Consider the following 20,816-nt stretch of genomic DNA (forward strand, 5'->3'; position numbering starts at 1 on the left):
CCTGTGAGTTCTTTTATTTTTAAATAACTCGACTGTCATTAACTTAAAAGACAAATGTTGCAAAAATGAACCAACCTTACGGCTTGAGGTTTTAGTATAATGGAGCCATCAGCCTGTAAAGTAAACATCATTGTGCACATTTGAATATTACGTGTATAGTGGCTTCTGCACACCAGGTCAAGGGCTCCATTTAACTTCCTTTTTTTCTGAGTGAATGCTATGAATGCTCACTTTGTTAATGCATAAATGAACATGTCATGTACCTGCACTGTCACTTCAGTTTAGTTCAGCATTACTGAGCTATAAGAACATTGTCGGTTTAAATTAGTCCTGTGAGCGTGTCGACCGGAGATCCAGTTCTCTCAGTTTTAACGGCAGAAATTCTTTGAATAGGTGTGTCAGATAATCTTTCAACTTAAGTTACCTCTAATGTGTTGTTCTATCAAGTTGATGTGAATACAAAGTGAAGTGTGAAATGAAAAATGTTGATCTTTCAGATGAAATTTATGCATCTGCGCTGGCCAAGACCCTGACAAAGGTTTCATCACCTGCAACTGTAGGACTCTACTCCGCATGTCAGAATCGACTCAACATGATCCTCGGACAGCTGGAAGGTTTGTAAACACTCTATCTGAACCCTAACATGTGGTCTCTTCGTCTGCTGGACGCTTTCCTTGAAGCCCTGTTCTTTAACCGTATCTACAGTATGTGGGTAGGGACTGTATGAGTTTATAAGGTCTTAAAAAATGTGTATTTTGGCGTCAAACATAAAAACTAAACTTGAAATGATTTGGATGCAAATTGTTTTTATGTAAGAGTATTTCTGTGTTCACTGTAAACGTGACTGCAAGGGCTGAAACTATGGTGCGTCGACTGTAGAAACTGCATGATAAAAATGTTGTTGCAGCATAGTATCATTAAAAACTGTAAACATACATATTTAATGCTTGCATTGACTTAGCCACTGCAGTCAGAAAATCAGTGAGCTACTTCTGAATGATCTGTGTACCACCTCAGAGCTGATTCATGCTTGAATGACTTCTTAACAACAGACTGATTGAAAGGTTTGTTGTATTTCTGCTCTGCAGGCCTGTAGAGGATCTCTTTGTTCTTAAATACACATCCCATAATCCTCCTAAACACTGTGCATGGCAAATAGAGTTGCACAATAATGTGTGCCCTCATTACACACTCCCAACACCATAATACCCTAAAAGTAATTAGTACTTACAGTTACAAAACACTGGTATACGCAATCTTAATCACTACAAATACTTTGGTGCAATCCCCTCTTAGATATATTCATAAAAGATTATATGATAATATGATAGTATGAAGGCTGATATTTTATATACTGTGCATTTTAACAGGACTCAACGAAAGCAGTGACACATATGTGGCTCAACCTATCCAGGTGTTTCACCACTAACAGAGCAAATGATCTGCAATCTGACATAAATCACAGACTACATATTACCCCAGAGAGACGCAATAAATTAGCTTAGATCCATCAAAGTTTTAGAGCAACACTAGTGAAAAAGAGCACTTAATGACCAGAAAGACTAAACAAAAAATTTATTTTAAAAAAGATTTAGAAAGGTTAAACAAACATTACACTGTGGACATTCTTGGCTTAAAGAAATCAATGATGTTGTCAAGGTTTGCTTCTTTCCTGTTTTATTTTGTAGATTATATCCTCACGTGTCATGTTGCACTTCCCACTTCCTGTCTTTGTCTGTTTTCCCGCTCTATTTCTGAGTACACCTGTGTCTCATTAGTTGATCACTTCCTGTGCATTCAAGACTTTCACTCTTTGTTTGTTCTTCTGTCGTCATCTTGTTTTCATCTTGCGTTCTTGTGTCTCTTCCCGGTCCTCGTGTGCTCCCTGTGTTCTGCATACGTTCCCCATGGCTTTACGGTTTGTCCTCCATTTTTGTTTTGCTGTGTAGTTTTCTGGATTGTCTTTGTTGCCGTCTTTTTTGGTGCCTGCCTTTTTTGTTAATCACATTTTGAATTTATTTAATTTTGGTTATCTGCTTTCATTAAAGCTCGCTTTCTGTTGTCTGCAGTTGGGTCCTTTTCTGTAAACCTGACAGATGTAATTGGTCAAACAGTTAAAACATTTCTCCTTCCCTTATGCATGCTTGGTATAAGTAATCTTAAAGTATCCCTCCAAACCCATTAAAACTCAATTTTGTTAAAGTGCTTGTTAGAGGAAACCCCTAATATTCGTGTTCCCTCCCCCTTTCGAAGCTCTGACCCTTTATTTAATAGAGGAACCTTTATAGTTTTACAGTGTTTGAAGTCTTATTTTCTGCCAGTGCTCTGTGGTCTGGCGTGGGGATAGTAGATGTGTTATTCTAAATGTATTGTGCTTTTATATGCATATCTTGTGCTGTAATGAGCCATTTTATCTGTCAGTTTTGATAAAGAAAATAGGCTAAATAAACAAAAAAGGATCCTGATAACAGGTGGTTGCCTTTAAAAGACAGTGTGCCCTTTCAGAGTCTGTACATAACAATCTCCTCAGTGTTGATCTTAACGCAACAAATGTAAACAAAGCAAACAGCATTTATTTACAGATGAAGTCTGCAAAAAACAGATCAACAGGAGCTTTAATGTTAAGAAGCACATTTTTGTTTTTGTTAAGAAACACAAATAAAGACAAAACCCATTAAATCACATTTTAAGAGACATCAAGATGTATCAAGTAAGTAAGAGTCTTCTTGCACATGAAATCTGTGAAACTACAGATTCTCATTTTATAGACAAGCGACATTGAACAGATTGAATAGAGCATGTGCTTTATTCAATGGAGGTCTCCAATGGAAAAAACAAGGTTAAGGTTGTTTTTTGTGAGAACCCAGAAGGTCTTGCAGTACAGGGCTGTCATAGTGATTATATATATATATATATATATATTTATTTTTTTTGTTTGTTTTTTTTTATTTATTTTTTTTTTTTCCACTGGTCATTCTCACAAAATCCTTCAAAGATTTCAAGCTTTGAACATTTTTAAAAAGACATAAAGAAGGCCATTATCCCTGAAACATACGCAAGGTCTAGGATAACCGTGCATCTTCACCTTAAGAGATATATTGACAATATATCACAATTTTATTCATAGTTCACAAAAAAAAATCCTTGAAAAATCTTGTTACTGCAACTGTCCAAAATCAATAATTATTGACAGGCCTGAAAAGAGTTACTTGAAACTTTGGGGGGGAAGGTTTTGTAACATGAATACTGTACATTAACTTCATTTTACTGATTTATCTCATTACTGCAACAATCTTCTTTATACAAATTGAAGCAAAATATTATTTTTTTTAATTAATTAATTTATCTCCCAATTGGCATGTGTTTCAGTAATGATATGCATGTTTCAGAGATAGATGGTTTCATTAGTGAGAATTAGTGATTAATGTCCACACAATATTATATCTTAGAAATGTTGCAAGACAGCTGAGAAACACTGCTATTCACCAACTCTATATCTGACTTTTTTGTTGAGCGTCTTGTCTCGATGTGAACAAATGAAAAAGCTCAATCATTTGCATATAATTATGTTTTTCTGCCGAGAAGTCTGATTATTTTCCCTGGAATAGGTGTTGGGTGTACTGCCATGATCAAAAACGTGTTGCTTTAATATTCCACATAACGTTCTGAAAACTTTCTATTCATTATCCCCCTTACATCCAAGCCAACCACCCAACATGTTGTTCCTGTCTTCCTATCTCTGCTTTGATTGATACTGTTTGTCCTTACATGTGCCCCAACCGGCTAAATGATTGATCCTAAATGTAATAATATGTCTTGTGTCTCTTCAGCGGACATGAAGGTGGAGACTTCAAGGATTGAGGAGGAATACAAGGGAAGATCACGTCCTCGCTCGGTTAACCCTTCATTCACGGGCTTTCTAGCTCTCATTGGCCGACTGCTCTTCTACAGGCCCATTTGGAATAAGGAGAACCAGCAGCACCATAACGTCAGGTTCATTTTTGTGCACTTTAGTGCCTGGCATTTTGCAGGTAGTGACCTGCTGTGGGCCGGGATAGCTATACGGCTGTTTCAGGCCATGCAGATGAGCTTCGGGAAATTACAGCTTGTGCTCTACCGTGTGGGTCAACATGATGAAGAAGAGGAAGTCAAGACGAAGGTGTGTGAATTATCTCAACTTCTTGTAGTTATTAAACAAGTCTACAGCTTGCCAGTGGCTGCGTGTGGCTGTACTCTGGTACAGCTGTGCTTTAAACTAAATGCATACTAACATGCTCACAGTGACAATGTTCACATGATAATGTGCAGCAGGTTCATCGTCTTAGTTTGCACAATCTGATATCGCCGTGTTGGTGTTGTTCCTGCAGCATCATTGCAACTAACCAATCATGTTTTAGTAATGTCATAGCGTAGCGACCCGAGGAAAAACACAGGAAAATACGTACATAGAAGAAGTTGACTTTAAATTCTCTATTTTTAGCCTTTAGCTAAACTGAATTGTAAATTTCCTAATTTCGTTCTTAGCAATTCCCAATACTTCCCGCAGTTACCGTTAAACTGCAAATTTTCAATGATTAAAAAACATTTTGTTGCCTAATTTTGATTCATGAACAGTTACTCACGAAATGATTAATTTTGAACGGGCACCCTGTGAAAGGGTATATTTTAACCCAAAGCATGCTTTCCTAAACCCTACAAAGTATTTTTGTTGTTTTAACCTGACCAAAGAGCTGCAGAAATGTAAGCTTCACACTTGTTCTGTGTTTTGTTTTTAAACATTTTAGATAGTGGAGGATGGTACTAACCATTGGAGGTCCAAAAAGGTTTGCTGCTGCCCTCTGTGGTTTCTCGTCCTGTCCATTCTTGTGGTACCGACTATCTTCCTGATATTCCTGTTTGCTTTTGGCCTTCCCAGCCCTGAGATTGAAGCTAGCCAGGCAGTGAATGGAACATCAGGCCAGGTGGGTGTGTTTGAGGGCCTGATCATCGCTGCGTTAGGAGTACCGGCAGCAAGCGCATTGAGGTTCATCTTTCTGATGGGTAAGAACCTCATCTTCAGCCAGGATCTGAACATTAGGAGGGGGATGGACAATGAGCGGATCAGCAGCCAACTGGGCTTCATGAACGAAGTGAGGAAGGAAATGTGGTTTCTTTCTTGCTTCATCCAGTTTATGGAGGTGTTTGAGAGGAGACGGATCCGAGTGGTACTGAAGATCACCAATCTGGACCGATGCTCCCCAAAGAAAATTGTCACAGTTCTTGACGCTATTAACATTCTGCTCTCAGATGAGGAAAGCCCGTTTATTTCCATTCTGGCCGTCAACCCAGATGTTCTTGTGCAGAAAGTGAACTTTGCAGATGGCTGCTTCAGCAAAGAGGACAGAGCGTATGCACTGTTAAACAGCATCGTGACTCTGGCCTTCACAGTCCCGCCGCTGTGCGACGATTCGAAGGGCCGTTTATTTTATGACCTCACTAGCAAGTCAAAAATCAAAAAACAGAGAACTGGAAGCCCCAAAATGAGATCTTCCTCGAATGCGTTTTCAGTGGTGACAAAAGAGTCAGATCTATTGCTCGTTGAAAAGGAGGAGGAGGTAGAGGAGTTGGTGAAAGATGAAAGGAATCTCTACAAGTACATGTTAGATGACACCATGTCGATGAGAAGAGTGATTAACTCCATCCGAGTGACTGTGATAATCATGAAGGACTTGGAGCTTTGTCCACCAGAACACATTGCAGCATGGGTGGTCTTGGCCAATCAGTGGCCCTGCCGCCTCAGCTGGATCATCCAGTGTGTAGAAGACGCTCAGCAGAGAGCAGACATTGATCGTGGGAATGTGGCCAAAATTGATGATTCAAAGACTTTATGGGAAGTCTTCAGTGAGTCCAGGGCTGAGCTGTATGTGATGAGTGCACAGATCGAGGACCTCCTCGAGCAGGATGGAGATCCTGAGATGTTTGAAATATTTCTCAAAGTAGATTTCAAATTCACCGTGAAGGACTTGAAGACATTTGAAGTGGCGACGGTGAACCTGGATCATTCAGTTAGGAAGGAGCTGGCTCGGATCAGAGGGACATCAAGACTGAAAGATTCTGGTTGGATGAGGAACCTAGCTCCTCTGCCAATCACAACTATCATCAATATGAATACAGAGGATGTTTGTGAAGAGGTAATACATTCATTTTAACTTAATCTTTAAGATTTCAAAATAAATGCTACAGAAAATACTTCTTGAGCAGCTCCTTATCAGAAATACAACTGAAGATCTTGTGTTCTCATGGCATGAGTAGTTTTCTGCACAGCAGAAGGACACAGCAGATGCAGTTACCCTGAGTTAGAGTTGTGCAGCCTGTCGCCTCCTCTAAAAGCTCACTGTAGCTGCTCCATGTTCCTGTACTCCCTGCAATATATAATATAAATACACTGCATTTCCTGTGAATCCCTTGTGCATAGGTAGGCAATTTTAATCAAGCACAGGATTAATAAGGAGCTTAATATTATTCCTGTGTGTTTATGATGCTGAACTTCTTCTTTTTCCTAGTTGGAGAGGATGGAGTTCCCCATTAAGTGTGTTGATATCATCAGAAGCAATGGCCTCAGTGGTTCTGCACTGGTCTTTGGTGATCCAGATGACCTTAAAGACCTCCTAGATATGACCTTCGGCGAATGGGCAACTTTCAGACTGCACTTCCTGGGCTTACCATCACACCTCCGACCACAATACAAGAACATGTCACCGTCACATACTCATTCTCAGAACCAGCTGCCTAGATTTCCTCTACATGTTGCCCATCACGTCTCTTCTAATCCCAACATGATAAACAGCTGAATGTAGGGAATCCATTCATTTCCAGTAGGTCTGATATCCTTAAAATTACGATCTGCATGCGTAGTATTGAAGTCACGATACACTAAAGACTTCATGGAAAATGTGTCAGTGTGTTACTAATAGATTTTTAAAGGTATAGTTCAACATTTTGGGAAATTTGCTTACTTGTTTCCTTGTCAAGAGTTAGATGAAATGATAATTACCACCCTCATGGTCTGTTTTTTTTTCTAGTGTTTTCTGATATTCACATTGACATGTGCTGTGTCTGTTTGATCTTGTTATTACTACGCCATTTTAATTTGTATTTTTTGTGGTTTAAGTGTTAACAAGGACCCCAAGAAGAATATACCTCTCTGTGGGAAGCTAGTGGGGCTCCTTTCTAAAGATAAAACATCAAGTCTATATGCTTAATATGAAGCTTCAGCCACCAACAGGTAAATATGGTAGGGATGCTACCAACACATCTAAAGGCTCAGTGATCAATGCATTATATCAGTGTGCCCTGCCACTGGTTTCCAGGAGTACAACAAGTGATTCCTAGTGAATACCTGACATTTTGATCCATTTTCTTTATGCATGGATTAAAAAAGCAAAGCACAACATGTTAGTCTGCCTTTCAGTGCGTTTTCTCCTGCTCCCAGTCTCAATGTTTAGCTAAGCTAAGCTATGCTAAGCTAATTGCCTCCTGGCTCCAGGTCCATTTAGCACACACACACACATGAAAGTGGTATCAATCTTCTTACCTAACTCTTGACAAGACCGCAAGTAAATGTATTTCCCAAAATAATGAAAAATTATTTCAAGTCGCTATTAGCGCACCTTGTTGTTTAACACTAATTTGGCTCAAACATGAATCACTATAGTTTGTCTTTAAATTAACTTTAAACCAGTTCAGTGGAAATAAGATTCCTGCTCAGCAGCACTGTTCTCAATTTCTCCTCCGACCGATGTCTCATGATTATGATGAAGCCAGCGCAACTTTTAAAATACAAAACCTGAGTGCTTTACTTCTCAGTCTGGGAAAGCCAGCGTCTCACTTGTCACTGCTAATGTATTGTTTAAATGTCTAAGTGCGTTCTCCTTTGCTCCCTCTGCCACTCCAACATATGGCCTCGTCACAACAAACCCTTTGAGGCATTTCAATTGATCACTCCATCCGTTCTCACCACGGGGGCCGATGAGTCATTGAGCCTTGATGCCAAATTGAATTGCATTCTGTCTGGTTTCAAATATTTATTTGTAATGAGTTGCCTGAACGGTTTTGGTTTATCGCCCTCTCCTCAAGACCCCAATTTTCCCAGCAAGCATTCAGTTATTCTTTTGAAGGCATTATGGTTTAGTCATGTATATTTGTGAATACACAGACAAAAATTAAGTATAGCTGTGGAGGTGATGGAAACTCAACAAGTCGAGTACTTGCATGGAGAGAAAAATCTGATATTGTTTTGCCAAATGCACTTCTCAGCTTTTGTCAACACAAGTGGTTTATGGTTAATTTCAAGACATTTTGATTAATATCAAAATTAATGAACTGGACAGTAAAATAACACTGAATTGATTTGGCTACAGGAGCTTATGCTGAACTGCTGTTGGCAAAAACGTAGTTGCTTAGAAACTATGTCCAATCATTTGTAATTACATTTTTGTTAACTTGAGGGAACAAGAGGTCTTTTATCATGGACTACATATTCCTATTATAGACATTTTTTTACAGCAGATATTTCAACATTTCACAGCAGGAACAGCAATTTCACAGCTTTAGTTTCAGGGCCTTGGTATTATGCATGCTCGCCCACTGTGACAGTTGAATATAGCCACTGTTAATGTGAGTAGCAACACCTGTGCTTTTATGTCCGCTTTTTCCTTTTATGAGACGACACTTGTTTTGTGTGCGTGTGTGTCAATGTGTTATAGAAGTAAACCGGCAAATGGAAAAAGGGTTTGGGTTGTTAAAAAGCTGTGAAACACATTACCTCAACACAACATACAGACCTATGGATCGTGCAACCTTTCGTGGGAAAATAAGAAGCTCCAGGTGTTATATTCACTCTGATTTACCGCTCTAGTAAACGTGTGATATGCATGTAAAGATGTTTATCTTAATTGAGGGGTTTTTCCATCATTAATTTAGGCTGAAAGGGGTACGATGTAGAGGGCTAACGGGAAGATGATTTGATTTGATTTGCAACTTGAAGTTTGACACATTCAACCTTGTTTACCTTTTTCTATTTTATTTGTACTGTGACTTTAACTGTAAGTTTATCTTTGAATCAGTGAATGTTTTTAACAAGGTCTGTGACGTGCCTATGCTAGACATCGTGAATGAATGCTACTTGTTTCAAAAAGCTAAACTTTGCTAAACAAAGTCGAAGTCAGAAAACATTAACTGAACATTTGTGTTGTTGTGGCGATCCTCTGATGCGCACACATATAGCATGTTTGCATGTATTTCAGCCTGAACATGTGTTACAAAGGAACATTTAGTGTTTCATCGATGGAAATTCACTATGACGTGTTTCAGAATACTTTATTGATCATTAAGCAGAAAATCAAATACAGTGTATGTGCTGCAGTTAACTGTAATTCTCCATTTCTCGCAAATCAATCAAATGTAAACTCTGGCAAATAAAATGCATGATGGAAAAGTCTTCCATAATAAAAATGCACATTCAAGCAGTTATTATTTTTTGTTGTGTGGCATTTCTCACAGCCCAAGCAATGTGCTGACTCAATGAGATTTGAATATCAAAGCGTTCTCATGTTAAATAATCAGCTGATGGTTAATTTCATCTGAATTCGTTTGAACCGTTTCCCTCAGAGAGTTGCAAACCTGGCTAAACATATCAGACTAACAAACCCAAGGCATTTACAGTACAAGCAGTACCTTCACACCAACATAAACACTGAAAGCATACAGTACATACTTACAGTCTTTACGACAATAGCTTACTTTAAAGACTCAGATTTGTATTTTTTGCCAACTCACTGTTGCTTTGAAACAGTCATGGATTAAACCTTTAAATTAAATAGTTACCCGTCAGGTTAAGCTGATAGAAAAGTGACAGGAGGCACCAGAAACCTAACAAGTCCCAAACATTAGATACCAACTTCTAATGTACATTTAAAATCACCTGTCAATATGTATTAGAGCAAACATATCCGAGGGGGGATTCCTCAAAACTTAGTAGTTCGTACATAAGTGTTACTCCCAAGTACTATCACATTTTAAGATTTTCTTGACATGTGATGTACTTTTTCCTGTTAGCAAGAAGAGACATCATTATATTATCGTAAAGAACACAGTGGTTGTTTTGTAAGTACTCACACTGAGGTATAAAAGCTGAACAGGTCAGAAGTTCAGATAGATATTTTGTCTAATTAAGATTCATTTATCGAGGCATAACTATATCATAACTGTATGCAAGTTGCATTTAAACCATTATTTGCATTTTAAGACACATAGTTTATATATTCAAGGCACACGTGTAATTCAAAATAATGCCAAACAACAATCTTTTCAAATTCCACAGTTTTAGACACAGCAGTTGGCAATACGGTCGTGGTAAAGTCAGAATAACTGGGACACCACGTGTTCCGTCTTGGGAAGAGTAACAAATTTGGACATTTTAGGAATGTAACAAAAAACAAAAAAACATTTGCGTATAAAAAAAAACTGCAAGAACATAAAACTTTCTCCTTACGCTCCTAGGCACATTTATGACAACACCACAGTGATATATATATTTATATTTTCAAATTCCAGATTTAAATGACTAATATTGATGTACTAGTATAATGCAGCAGTTCTCCTGGATATTTTACCATCACAGACAAGGTAGGAATACTTCCAGGTGGTTTTTGCTGGACGTAGCTCACTTGCGTCCCAAGGACTCAGCCAGCTTCTTGAGCCTTTTCTTCAGCTCCAGAGGAAACTTCTCATAACACTTTTTACAAACAGGCTTCATGTCAAACTCAACAAACTTGTTCCTGCAAAGAAAGAAAGACAGACCACGTCAGTATGTAAAATATGAATTACTTGGCTGTAGTCAACATTTACTTTGCAGATTTCTTTCCTACATGAATAATGTTAACTAATTATTGTTATATTTAGCAATTCTGTATTTGGTTGTGTTTTCTGCTGTCAAATCGATAAAGTTTTTTGTCTTTATTTTCTTGCTTTTGTCTCTTTTGGATGCATTTTCTTAAAATTGTTGAGTTTTCAGGGTACAAATATCTGCTCCTTCAGTTTTTTTCTGTTTCATCACTTTAGACTGAATCTTTGTGTTTTAGCCTGTTGATTGAACACAACGAGAACTGGCCCTGGACTCTGGAATGATTTGTTTGATTTTTACTATTTTCCAACATTTAATAGACCAAACAACTAATTGATTAATCACAAGATTAATTGGTAATTATAACCATTAGTCACAGGCCTACTCACAAGCATCAACTAAGCCAAACTCATGTTCAATATGCATGTATATTTCAGTGGTTTTGCACAAACACCATATACACAAAACAACTGCAGGGGGTTTCTTTTAACTATAGTGAATGAAAGAATGAGAGCATGCCATACTATAAAGTTTACTGAGTAAACAAGGAACACCACAGAAAAGGAGGAAGACAGAGATATCACCAACCAATGGATGGAGTGGTGACTTGTAAAGAATAATAACTCTACGGACAGACAGCAGGTTTTTTCTTGCGGTCTTTGGCATCACGCTCACGTCGGGCCAGGCGGCGTTTCAGCTCCTCGGGCATGCGATCATAGCAGTGCTTGCACACTGGTTTCAGGTCAATTTCAACAAACTTATCTCTGAGTTACCACAGATGCAGCGTGTGCAGCATGTAAGAGGAGAAATTAGAGGAAAAGGGGGAAAGTTGTGGCAGGAGAGTGAAACACACAAAGACTTGTGTCAAAACTAAGCTAGACGTTTAGTAGAAGTGTTACAGAAAACATAGGAATAAAGAAATGATCTACATAAGCAACATCACTTACTTGAGAGTGAGTTTTGTGTTGCAGGTGGAGCACGAGAAACAACTGACACACCAGGCCTTGTTGAGAGCAGACACCACTGAGAGGGTCACACAAGAAAAACAAGAAAACATTTTAACATTTAACCGTTTAATCTTCAAGCATCATTTTATGTAGATGACCAACAACACTGTACTGAATGAGCTTTATTATACGGACACTCACCATCGCCTTCAATCACACGGTTGCAGTGATAGCACACGTCGCCAAAGAGCTTGATAACACACAAACAAGGAGATACGGTGTTTAGACAGCAAACGCACATTTTATTTGGTGAAGCACTGAAGGGTTGGTGATGCTATTTCAATTTCTTGACGCTTCACCAACATTATGATGTCTGTCATGCCCTCCAAAGCCATTGTTTTCCTTGGCTCTTCTTTTCTCACCTGGTTATAATGAGTCTCACAGTAAGCCAGCCCCTTCCTCTCATAATGCCGATGACCAAGGAAAGGCTTCTCACACTTGGCACACACAAAATGCTGTAAACAAAAACAAATGTTGATGAGGGAAACAGGAGGAAGTGGATGAGAAGAGCAGGTGCCAACACACATGGGCACGGAGACGTTTACTTTCCAAAAATTGTTTTTAAAAAAAGTATAATAGGCTTGACCTATGGAGAAATATTAGGACAGTAATCCTTTAGTGTTGTTTTGTTTTTAATTACAGTTATCGCAACAGCGCTGTGGGGAAAGCACTGTAGTGTTCCCACAGTGTTTAGACCCAGTTCTACTTTTACCCTGCCTGCCAGATATGAAGTTCCTGAAGTGGTAAGATACAACATTAATTTCAGCTAATGACTGTCTTTAGTATTAATTTGACTGCTTTACACGGTTGATAGTCTTAAGCTTTTCAAACATTGTAAAATTCAGCAGCCACCAGACGGATGAACACAACCAGATCTGCTCCGCGCTGCCTCAGGAGAAATATTCTTTTTAAAAGTGCTCACATCGCTCCTACTGACTCAAATTAGCTCATTAACAGTGTTTTGGTTCTAAAGCGTTTTTTTGATGAGTTTCATTCTCCTGTGAATAAATAATGGTAACTAATCGTGAAATTCATTAAAGACTTGTATTCTGCTTCTGTCTGAAGGCGACATTACATCTACTATGAACTGTAAAAGGTGGTCAGTGTGACATTTGTCCACTATAAACCTGTCAGAAGTCTTCTCTTAAGGCTACTCCCTGTAGTCCAACTTGCAATGTGCAGAAGATTTTTTACAGAAACACAGAACGTTTTGTATTGATTACTGCCACATGATTTTGTTACCTATTCTTAATTATTTCTTTTTTTGTGTGTGTTTGACAGCCAATCTTATGTACCTCTCCCTGGGATTTGGGATATTTTCAGACTGCAAGCCCAAGTCTGTTTTTTGGCATATCCAGATTGATTTTACATTTTACAGTACATGTTCGAAATAAAGATTTCAATCAATCAATCAATTTCCACATTCATTTTGTGTCCCTCGCAACATGACACATAACAATGACCTTGAGTCCTGAGCAAGAGAAGAGCATCAGCATGGCTGAGAAGAGTCCATGCTGCTTCTAGCAGATCGGTATAAAAGACACACAGAGAACAAAAGTCTGTGTCACACTGTAATAAATTGTCTGCTCCACAACTTGATAGTTTGATTGTTTCGAGTGCGAGATACTCTTGTCTTGCAGATGTGATTTGAAAAACAAATCTGATTTTCCTGCTGTCTGAACATAGCCTTGGACAAATCAGCTTGGCAAAGATGATTCCCAAATCATTTACTTCACTCTCTGATAACTGAAAAAATTAATTGGCCTATCCTTACTTCTTTCCAAACAAACAAGTAAACTCCTAAAGGCCTTGCTTTGTTTAGAAGAAGGCAGAGAGAAAGTCAAACTGGCCTCAAAACAACAAAATGTAACATGTTGTACATTACTTTGTAAGTACAGGAATGTAAGTGCGTTTACTGTACTGATAAATAGTCTCATTCTTGTTCACAAACCTCCACATGCCACTGCTTGCCCATGGCATTAACAACACGTCCCTCGATGGGTCTCCTACAGGCACCACAGATTGGTACACCCATCTTGTCGTGGCAGGGCAAACAGTAGAGCTCACCCTTTAGTTCCCTGGCTTCAGCTGTCAACTCCTTCCTGTGAACAGAGAAACACCGAACACATCAGAGAGAGGAACCTGGCCTGACGTATATACTCTACAACTAAAAAGGTGCCGTTTTCTGTACTAAACATCAGGGCGGAGAGGTAAGACTGACCCGCAATTGTTGCAGTTGAAGTGGTCGGGGTGATAGGGGTCATTCTTAAAGATCAGCGGCTGCTCTTCAATGATGGCATGGCACTTCTGGCAGATATACTTGCCCAGGCCGCGAGCTTTCTCACGGTTATGGCACGGGCGACACAGGTGCCTGAGGTAAATGGAGAAAGGAGAACAAAATTTAGGGGTGTCGAGAAAGAGTCAGTGTCCTCAAATAATATTTTGACGTGCTCCGTGACAGCTGCTCGAAAATTCCATTATTTGTTCGAATGCGAGCGAGTCACGAGTTTGACGTGTGTGTAACCACCTGCTCCTCAGGCTGTCATAGTGTTATATTAAGACTGTAATAAGATGGGATACTTACCTACCAGCGTTTTTGACAAACCCCACGTCCGCAAGCACAGCCTGGCAAATGTCACAGCAGAAGCAGTCGGGGTGCCAACTGTTGTTCATGGCCTTAATGACACGGCCAATGATGAACTCCCCTGAGGGAAACCAGAAGTGAGGGATCAGCTTGAGGCAAGTCCAAGTTTGACTTCTCCAATATTTGTTAGGATTAGATGTTTTTTTTGGTTACAGTGCAGTAGATCCAAATGAGCGCTCCATTATAGAGTTTTAGTGTTACTGCTCTGCACTATAGTGCTTTCCATAGTGTCTCAAAGTGACAATTTGATGTCGAATTGTTCATAATTGTCCATTTAAATCAATTACAGCATGTCTGACTCTCACTGGATACAGTCGAGCAGTATTTAAATTAAGCTTATGTAGCAATCCAATGCATCTTGGGTGATCTAAGCACAAGTGGGAAGATCTAAATAAAAGTATGAATAGACTTAAAAGGTCAGTGGGGACACATCTGATCTCGCAAACAACGTATGGAGGTCAGGGCCACATATGTAATATAGTTCAATGGTTCCCAAACTGTGGCGGTTATAGAAGAGGAGGTGCTGTGAAGGCTGAATGCTTTGGTATAAATGAAATTCACTTCTTACAACAACTCAAGATGCAACAAGTACATTCCTGATCTAAAAAAAAAGTACTAAGAATGCCTGCGTGGCACTAACGTTATTTTTAACATAGGATATATACCCTCATTAATGGGCGTGATGCTCGAGATGGAAGCAGTGACACCAGAGTGTCAAATACACATCAATCCTGGAAGTCAAGCCCACGCTGTTTACAGATGTTCTGGCATATTATGATGATTCTACCCTTACATGAAATTATCATTTTACAGACATTAGTGGCGTTGTTGTCATTTGTTTGTGAAATGTAGCCACGCTTTGGACCGTTTCCTCTTCTCCCCCATGACTCCTTCTTGTTGCAACTTTCCTGCGGCAACAAGCAGGATCAGTGGATCAAACAATTTGTTAATTCCCATCGACATCAACTGAATTTCCATTGCCAAACAAATAGGCCAGGGTTTCATGTTCATCTCCACACGAGGTCCAACCAAGCCAAAACAGTCCTCTTCTATTGCCAGATGGCTAAGAGCAAATGTCATTTTGTCCAGCACAAATCAAATGGGAGCAGGGAAGCAAGTCTGATCACAAATAATCACTTGCATGTCTGAGAGGCTTTCTGGCACAAGGTCTAAAATGCAGTCCATCTCAAGTCGACCTAAATATAATCTAGTCTGAATATATCTGAATACAAGATACTTTCTTAATTTGGATCACCATTAGCATTGACAAAATGGTCACTAGTCTTTCTGGGGTCCACACAACCCCACAAATACGACATCCGGATGGCCTTTAAATTAAAGACACTTATAAACACTTACCACACTGGTGGCAGCAAGGGGCAAAGAGCATCTGGAAGTCATGTTCACAGTATTTTCTTCCTTCGAACTGTGAAAAGAAGATTATTATTCATTCACTCGAGAGAATCATTCAAAGCATTATCTAGATAAAATAGCACCCGACAAATCATCACCACACATGCAGTGTACAAAGTATGGCTCATCATTGTGTTTAATTGTGAAATGAATTATAGTGAGTGCCTTACCTCATAGAAGAGCCCCTCTGGGAACTGCTGGAAACACTGGGCACACACAAAGCACTGCTCATGGTACAGCTCTCCGTTGCTATTGACGATCTTCTCAGTTGCAGCAAAGCCACTCTTACATCGCTCGCAGGCCGCAGCGGCCAGGGCATTAGCAATGCTGTTACATGAGACAAAAAAATACACATTAGTGCATTACTTCCCCTGGGGTCCTGTGAAATGTTGGGCTGACAAATGACTGGGATGCAAGGCTGGAGCAGTGTTTATCATTTGTCACATAACTCCCACATGTACTGCAGCGCTTGTTTCAGCAGCTGTCACCATGGAGAATGGTAATAATATGTGAATCAGCTGGGGAACTCACTAACACTCATACTCTCTGCACAGTCATCACCTAATTTGGTCAAGGAATAGAGGTAGTGAAACCTAGCTGAGGGATGGGAGCAGCATTTTCTCCTCACACACACACACACACACACACACACACACAATCATCTACTAATAAACTGACTGGTTATAACCAGACTCAGATATCATCATTAAATAGTCCAATACTATGCCACAATCCAGAAGTTTCTATTAATCGTACAGTAAAGATCGAGGCCAATGCTGAACGAGAGTTAATGCGAAACCCAATGTTAAAATAAGGTAAACTAAAATAACAGGAGCTAACCCAACCAAAGTTAACTTTATGGTAGTTTAAGCTTATAATTCCCCAGGAAGTGCTTGTTGCTGTCTTTAAGTAACTTCAAAGTAATCCTGGTCATATCTGAGTGCTCGGTCGGTACCTTAAAGTGTAGGGGAGGTGAGTGGTAACAATTCGCATAATGTTGTGAATTTTGAATAGAGTTTGGCGACGAGTTAATTGGACTAACCGCTATATAGCTAACTAGCATGCTAACCCTACGGCTAGTTTACCTAGCTCCAATTTAGTGGAAAGCAGTAGCGTCATTACGCCAACAACTGTGAACTAACCTTTAAGCTGTTGCCATCGACCAAATCAGGCACCGACATTGACATTTTTTTGCTTATGACTAAAAATTTGGGCACATATTCTCGCGTAGCGGCTGGCTAACTTTAGCCCCGTGGTTAGCGGCGTTGTCCATTTAATATGACGTTAGCTTTAGCTTGTTGGCTAACGTTAGCTAGCTACTACCCGAGCTAATGTAAACTCTTACCTGCCCGTCATTCCAGCCACCCCCAGCATCACCCCTTGGCACGACAGGTTTAGAAACGAAGCTACTAAATTGACATAAATTGATGTGCTAAATTGCTGTCAAGGTTTTTTCAGGGGAGAGCAGACTTGTCCTCCGCCGTGTCGTCCCCTCCCAGCGGACTCTGCCTGAGCTGGCAGCGGCTTCAGGCCACCCACTTGGGGAGTGTCCATTAAAGTTTAACATCATCAACTCTCTGTGTCCGACACAGCACACTGTCACTCAGTGTGGACTTTAAAGAGCCTTCTTATAATTAATTACAGAAATAAAAGTTACACTGTGTCTCTGCCTAAGAACTGAAACAAATTCAAATATGTATATCATTGTTTTTGTTACTTCCACCCTTGATGCCTCTTTCCTTAAATGATAAATTACATTTTTTGTGTTGTGAATGATGAATGATGGATGTTAGTAGGGGAATATGATAAGAAAATGACTGTTTTCATCACATCCTGACTATTTTAATCAAATCGGCCTTAAAATATTCAATTATTCAAAACAAATGTTTTTTATAACTGTGGAAAAACTGATATTCGATTAAAAATACACGCCCATATGTGTAAACATGCAAAATGTCAGATATATCAGATTTTCATATCAGGTGGGTGTGTCAGGCAGTTAAACACACCTTAAAAACACTCTTTCTTAATGCTTTATTCGCCAAAAATGAAGCTCCTGGGCTTCTTATCATACTGATAATATTATTTACAATCGGTTAAATGGATTCATAGATCTCCCTCCCTATAAATCCAATATCCAGTACAGGTGGATACACAGTGAATGCCATCACAGTCACTCGGGTCTAATTAATCCACTCAAGTCAACTCATACAGTATAAAATAGCCAAAGTCATGACAAAGGTCCAAAATTCATGTTATTTTCTGCCAAACGTCCATTATTCATTACTCGTCTTCACATGTATGTCCCAACATTACAGCTCTGTTTGACATCTGACTCAAAATCAACACACACATAGAGGCTATAAACAACTGAATGACTATTTGACAATAAATAAAGACAAATATGTTCCTGTGAATGTTTCTCCACGAGGCTGTGAGACCCCAGGATGGCTGACAACCTTCATAAATCTGACCTCATCAGCTCAGCATCCGTAGCCTACCTGAAGTGCTACCAGCATGTTTCCTGTTGAAGAAATATCTCTGATCGTCCTTTTAAACTCTAAGACTTAAAATTTTAATCAGCTGCGGGTGAAACGGGAGACAGCACTGAAGTTATGTCTTTTATCGGATTTCACTTAATGGAGCTATTATTTGACTGTGTCCTGCTTCGCTTCTGCCTGTTTTATGTCCTCGTGTTTGCTGTTGTTTATATACCTGCTCTGAAAGCACTCTGCCTGGACAGTAAGTGCAGTATAAATAACATCTGCTTGCATTGTATTGCACTCTTATTCCTTTTGTCCGTAATGATCCAGCTTCCACAAATGGATGTTAAAAGCTTAACCGCATAATCCAGCCTTTACATGGTTAAATTAAAATGATCCATATAACCAATGTAAGGGAAGGGTGTAATTTTCTACTTAATAACATGGGTGATATCTACACAAGACGTTTTGCAGTGTTTTACGAGTATATTGGCCTCTGCTGCAGGAGGCACAGAGAGCAGAGTTACAGATGGCTATAAAAGCCTTACAGAGAGGATCATTTTAAGAAAAACATTGTAGCTCTGCTACTTTTGTTGGATCCACTTTCCCTATCCCTAAATTGTGAATATGCTCTGCAGCTGGAACATATGAAAATAATTTAATTTTCAAGGCTTCAAAGGGTTGTAATTCTATCAGGAAGTTATTTGCAAGATGATGGCATTTCAAGGCAAACACTGGGTCCACTTCAGCAAATCCGACGGAAAGCTTTTATACATATATAAAAAAGGATTTCTAGAATGGAAAGTGAAAGACCGATCTTGACCTCCCCTTATTGTCCAAGTATAACACACATATTAAGGGTACATGACGTCAACTGAGCAAACGTTACTGGCTGATGACGACTGTGATTATTGCCTGTAAGCAGACCTTGACCATTTTTTCACCCCTCTTTCAGACTTGTGTAAAGAAAACATACTAATTTTAGTTCCGATTTACCATGATAACACTGTTCATATAAACACATTCACTGCTTCAGTGAAGCTTTTTTTGCAATATCCAATTAAGAGAAGGTCTGTTATTGATTTGTTTAGCAGTTTAGCTGGCTGATTTCAGCCCAGTCTCCAAGATACAGTATTTTCAGTTAACATTTCCACAAACCACAGATTGGTTCAAATTTGTTACAGGCTACATACGATATTAAAACATGTCATATCACGTATACACACAGTACATGTTCGTTACCTCACTTGCACGTTGGATGTGGAGGGGATGGTGGTGGAGTTAAAGGCGACAAGGCTGCCAAGCCAGCGACCACAGTTCGAGTATGCGTTGCAGTATTTGTAAGTGCTGAACCACAGGGTGCGCTTGACAAGGGACCGCGCTGCTTCAACATTTGTAAGCATGACTCCAGTGGATACTTTGAGCAGTCCTCAGGTCAATTTCCAGCTGTGTTTGTGAGGACAAAAACAGGTATTTTAAGCTTAAATATGACATTTACCTGATACTTACCAAGTGGATATTGTGCTAACTGGAGCATAAGTGTAGTTTTGTGACAAGAGAGAAATTTAAATTAAATATCAAGAAATGTTTTAACCTATATGTTTTAACCTATATGTGGTTTTTCAGAAACTTATTGTGCTAACATTTGTTCTGGCAATGGGTTGTTGATTTAGTCTTAGAGTGCTTTCAAAATGACGCACCACTGAGTGTGTTCTGAGTAAGTAATCTGGGTACGTTCAGGAGTGGTGTGTCAAAATTCCAGATATTTTATTTTAAAAATCTGGGAGTAGATCAAGCAAAACCTGTGTGAAAAAGGCCTTTTTAGAAGCAAAGACTAAGCCATGATACAATTCAGGTTTTACCCTTTTTATAAGAAATTCTGTTGATACTGGCCCACCACTTAGATCGGACTGAAATATCTCAGTAACTACAGTATCCACGGCCCACAGAGGATGAACCCCTCTAACTTTGGTGATCTCCTGACGTTTCCTCTACTGTTACCATGAGGTTTTTTGTGGTTTTGAGTGAAATATCTTGACAACTATTGAACAGATTGCCATAAAAATTGGTTCAGACATTCATGTTCCCGCCAGGTTGAATCACAGTTACTTTGATAATCCTCTAACTTGTCATCTAGCACTGTCATCAGGCCAAACAATCAGCTGGTCCACTCCATAGTAAATAACCAAACAGTAAGCCTAAACTGTCCTTTATGTTTAATGCTAACCGACAAATGTTAGCATGCCAACACTCTAAGATGGTGCACAAGATAAACATTATTCTCGTTAGCATGTTAGCATTAGCACTTAGTTCAAGTCACCTTTGTGCCCGAGTGGAGCCTCACAACCAACAGTTGATAGAGGAGCAGTCTGTTGTTTGGGCACGAG

General features: G+C 39.4%; 2 protein-coding genes across 5 annotated transcripts; one reads left to right on the forward strand and one right to left on the reverse strand.

The window, feature by feature from the left end:
• Positions 1 to 475: 475 nt before the first annotated feature.
• On the forward strand, positions 476 to 9,510 carry nkpd1 (NTPase, KAP family P-loop domain containing 1; the record flags this gene model as incomplete). Its single annotated transcript, XM_084359758.1, has 4 exons — positions 476 to 614; positions 3,831 to 4,159; positions 4,785 to 6,170; positions 6,543 to 9,510. The coding sequence occupies 4 exons, from the start codon at positions 476 to 478 to the stop codon at positions 6,828 to 6,830; spliced, it is 2,142 nt and encodes a 713-aa protein (XP_084215884.1). The 3' UTR covers positions 6,831 to 9,510.
• lims1 (LIM and senescent cell antigen-like domains 1) lies at positions 9,341 to 19,902 on the reverse strand. Of its 4 annotated transcripts, none has more exons than XM_084359725.1 (11): positions 19,672 to 19,902; positions 16,117 to 16,273; positions 15,893 to 15,959; positions 14,474 to 14,594; positions 14,111 to 14,260; positions 13,841 to 13,991; positions 12,252 to 12,344; positions 12,031 to 12,079; positions 11,830 to 11,905; positions 11,471 to 11,646; positions 9,341 to 10,817 (listed from the first exon to the last, which is right to left on the reverse strand). In XM_084359725.1, the coding sequence occupies exons 1-10, from the start codon at positions 19,830 to 19,832 to the stop codon at positions 11,508 to 11,510; spliced, it is 1,164 nt and encodes a 387-aa protein (XP_084215851.1). In that variant the 5' UTR covers positions 19,833 to 19,902; the 3' UTR covers positions 9,341 to 10,817; positions 11,471 to 11,507. The 4 variants fall into 4 exon arrangements, with proteins under 4 accessions (XP_084215851.1, XP_084215853.1, XP_084215852.1 ...); XM_084359727.1 differs by lacking the exon at positions 19,672 to 19,902 and adding an exon at positions 17,292 to 17,495; XM_084359726.1 differs by lacking the exon at positions 11,471 to 11,646 and having other exon boundaries at positions 19,672 to 19,894.
• Between the last annotated feature and the right edge of the window lie 914 nt (positions 19,903 to 20,816).

Source organism: Pagrus pagrus (genome assembly GCF_965226575.1).
Source record: "Pagrus pagrus genome assembly, chromosome: 1".
Classification (NCBI taxonomy): domain Eukaryota; kingdom Metazoa; phylum Chordata; class Actinopteri; order Spariformes; family Sparidae; genus Pagrus; species Pagrus pagrus.

Excerpts from the sequence above, each read along its gene's own strand:
- lims1 (XM_084359725.1), bottom strand. The coding sequence starts at position 19,832 with ATGCTTACAAATGTTGAAGCAGCGCGGTCCCTTGTCAAGCGCACCCTG. Across the intron at positions 15,960-16,116 it reads CAGAGGGGCTCTTCTATGAG|TTCGAAGGAAGAAAATACTG; the intron begins GTAAGGCACTCA and ends TTCTTTTCACAG. Across the intron at positions 12,345-13,840 it reads GCAAGCAGTGGCATGTGGAG|CATTTTGTGTGTGCCAAGTG; the intron begins GTTTGTGAACAA and ends TTTTGTTTACAG.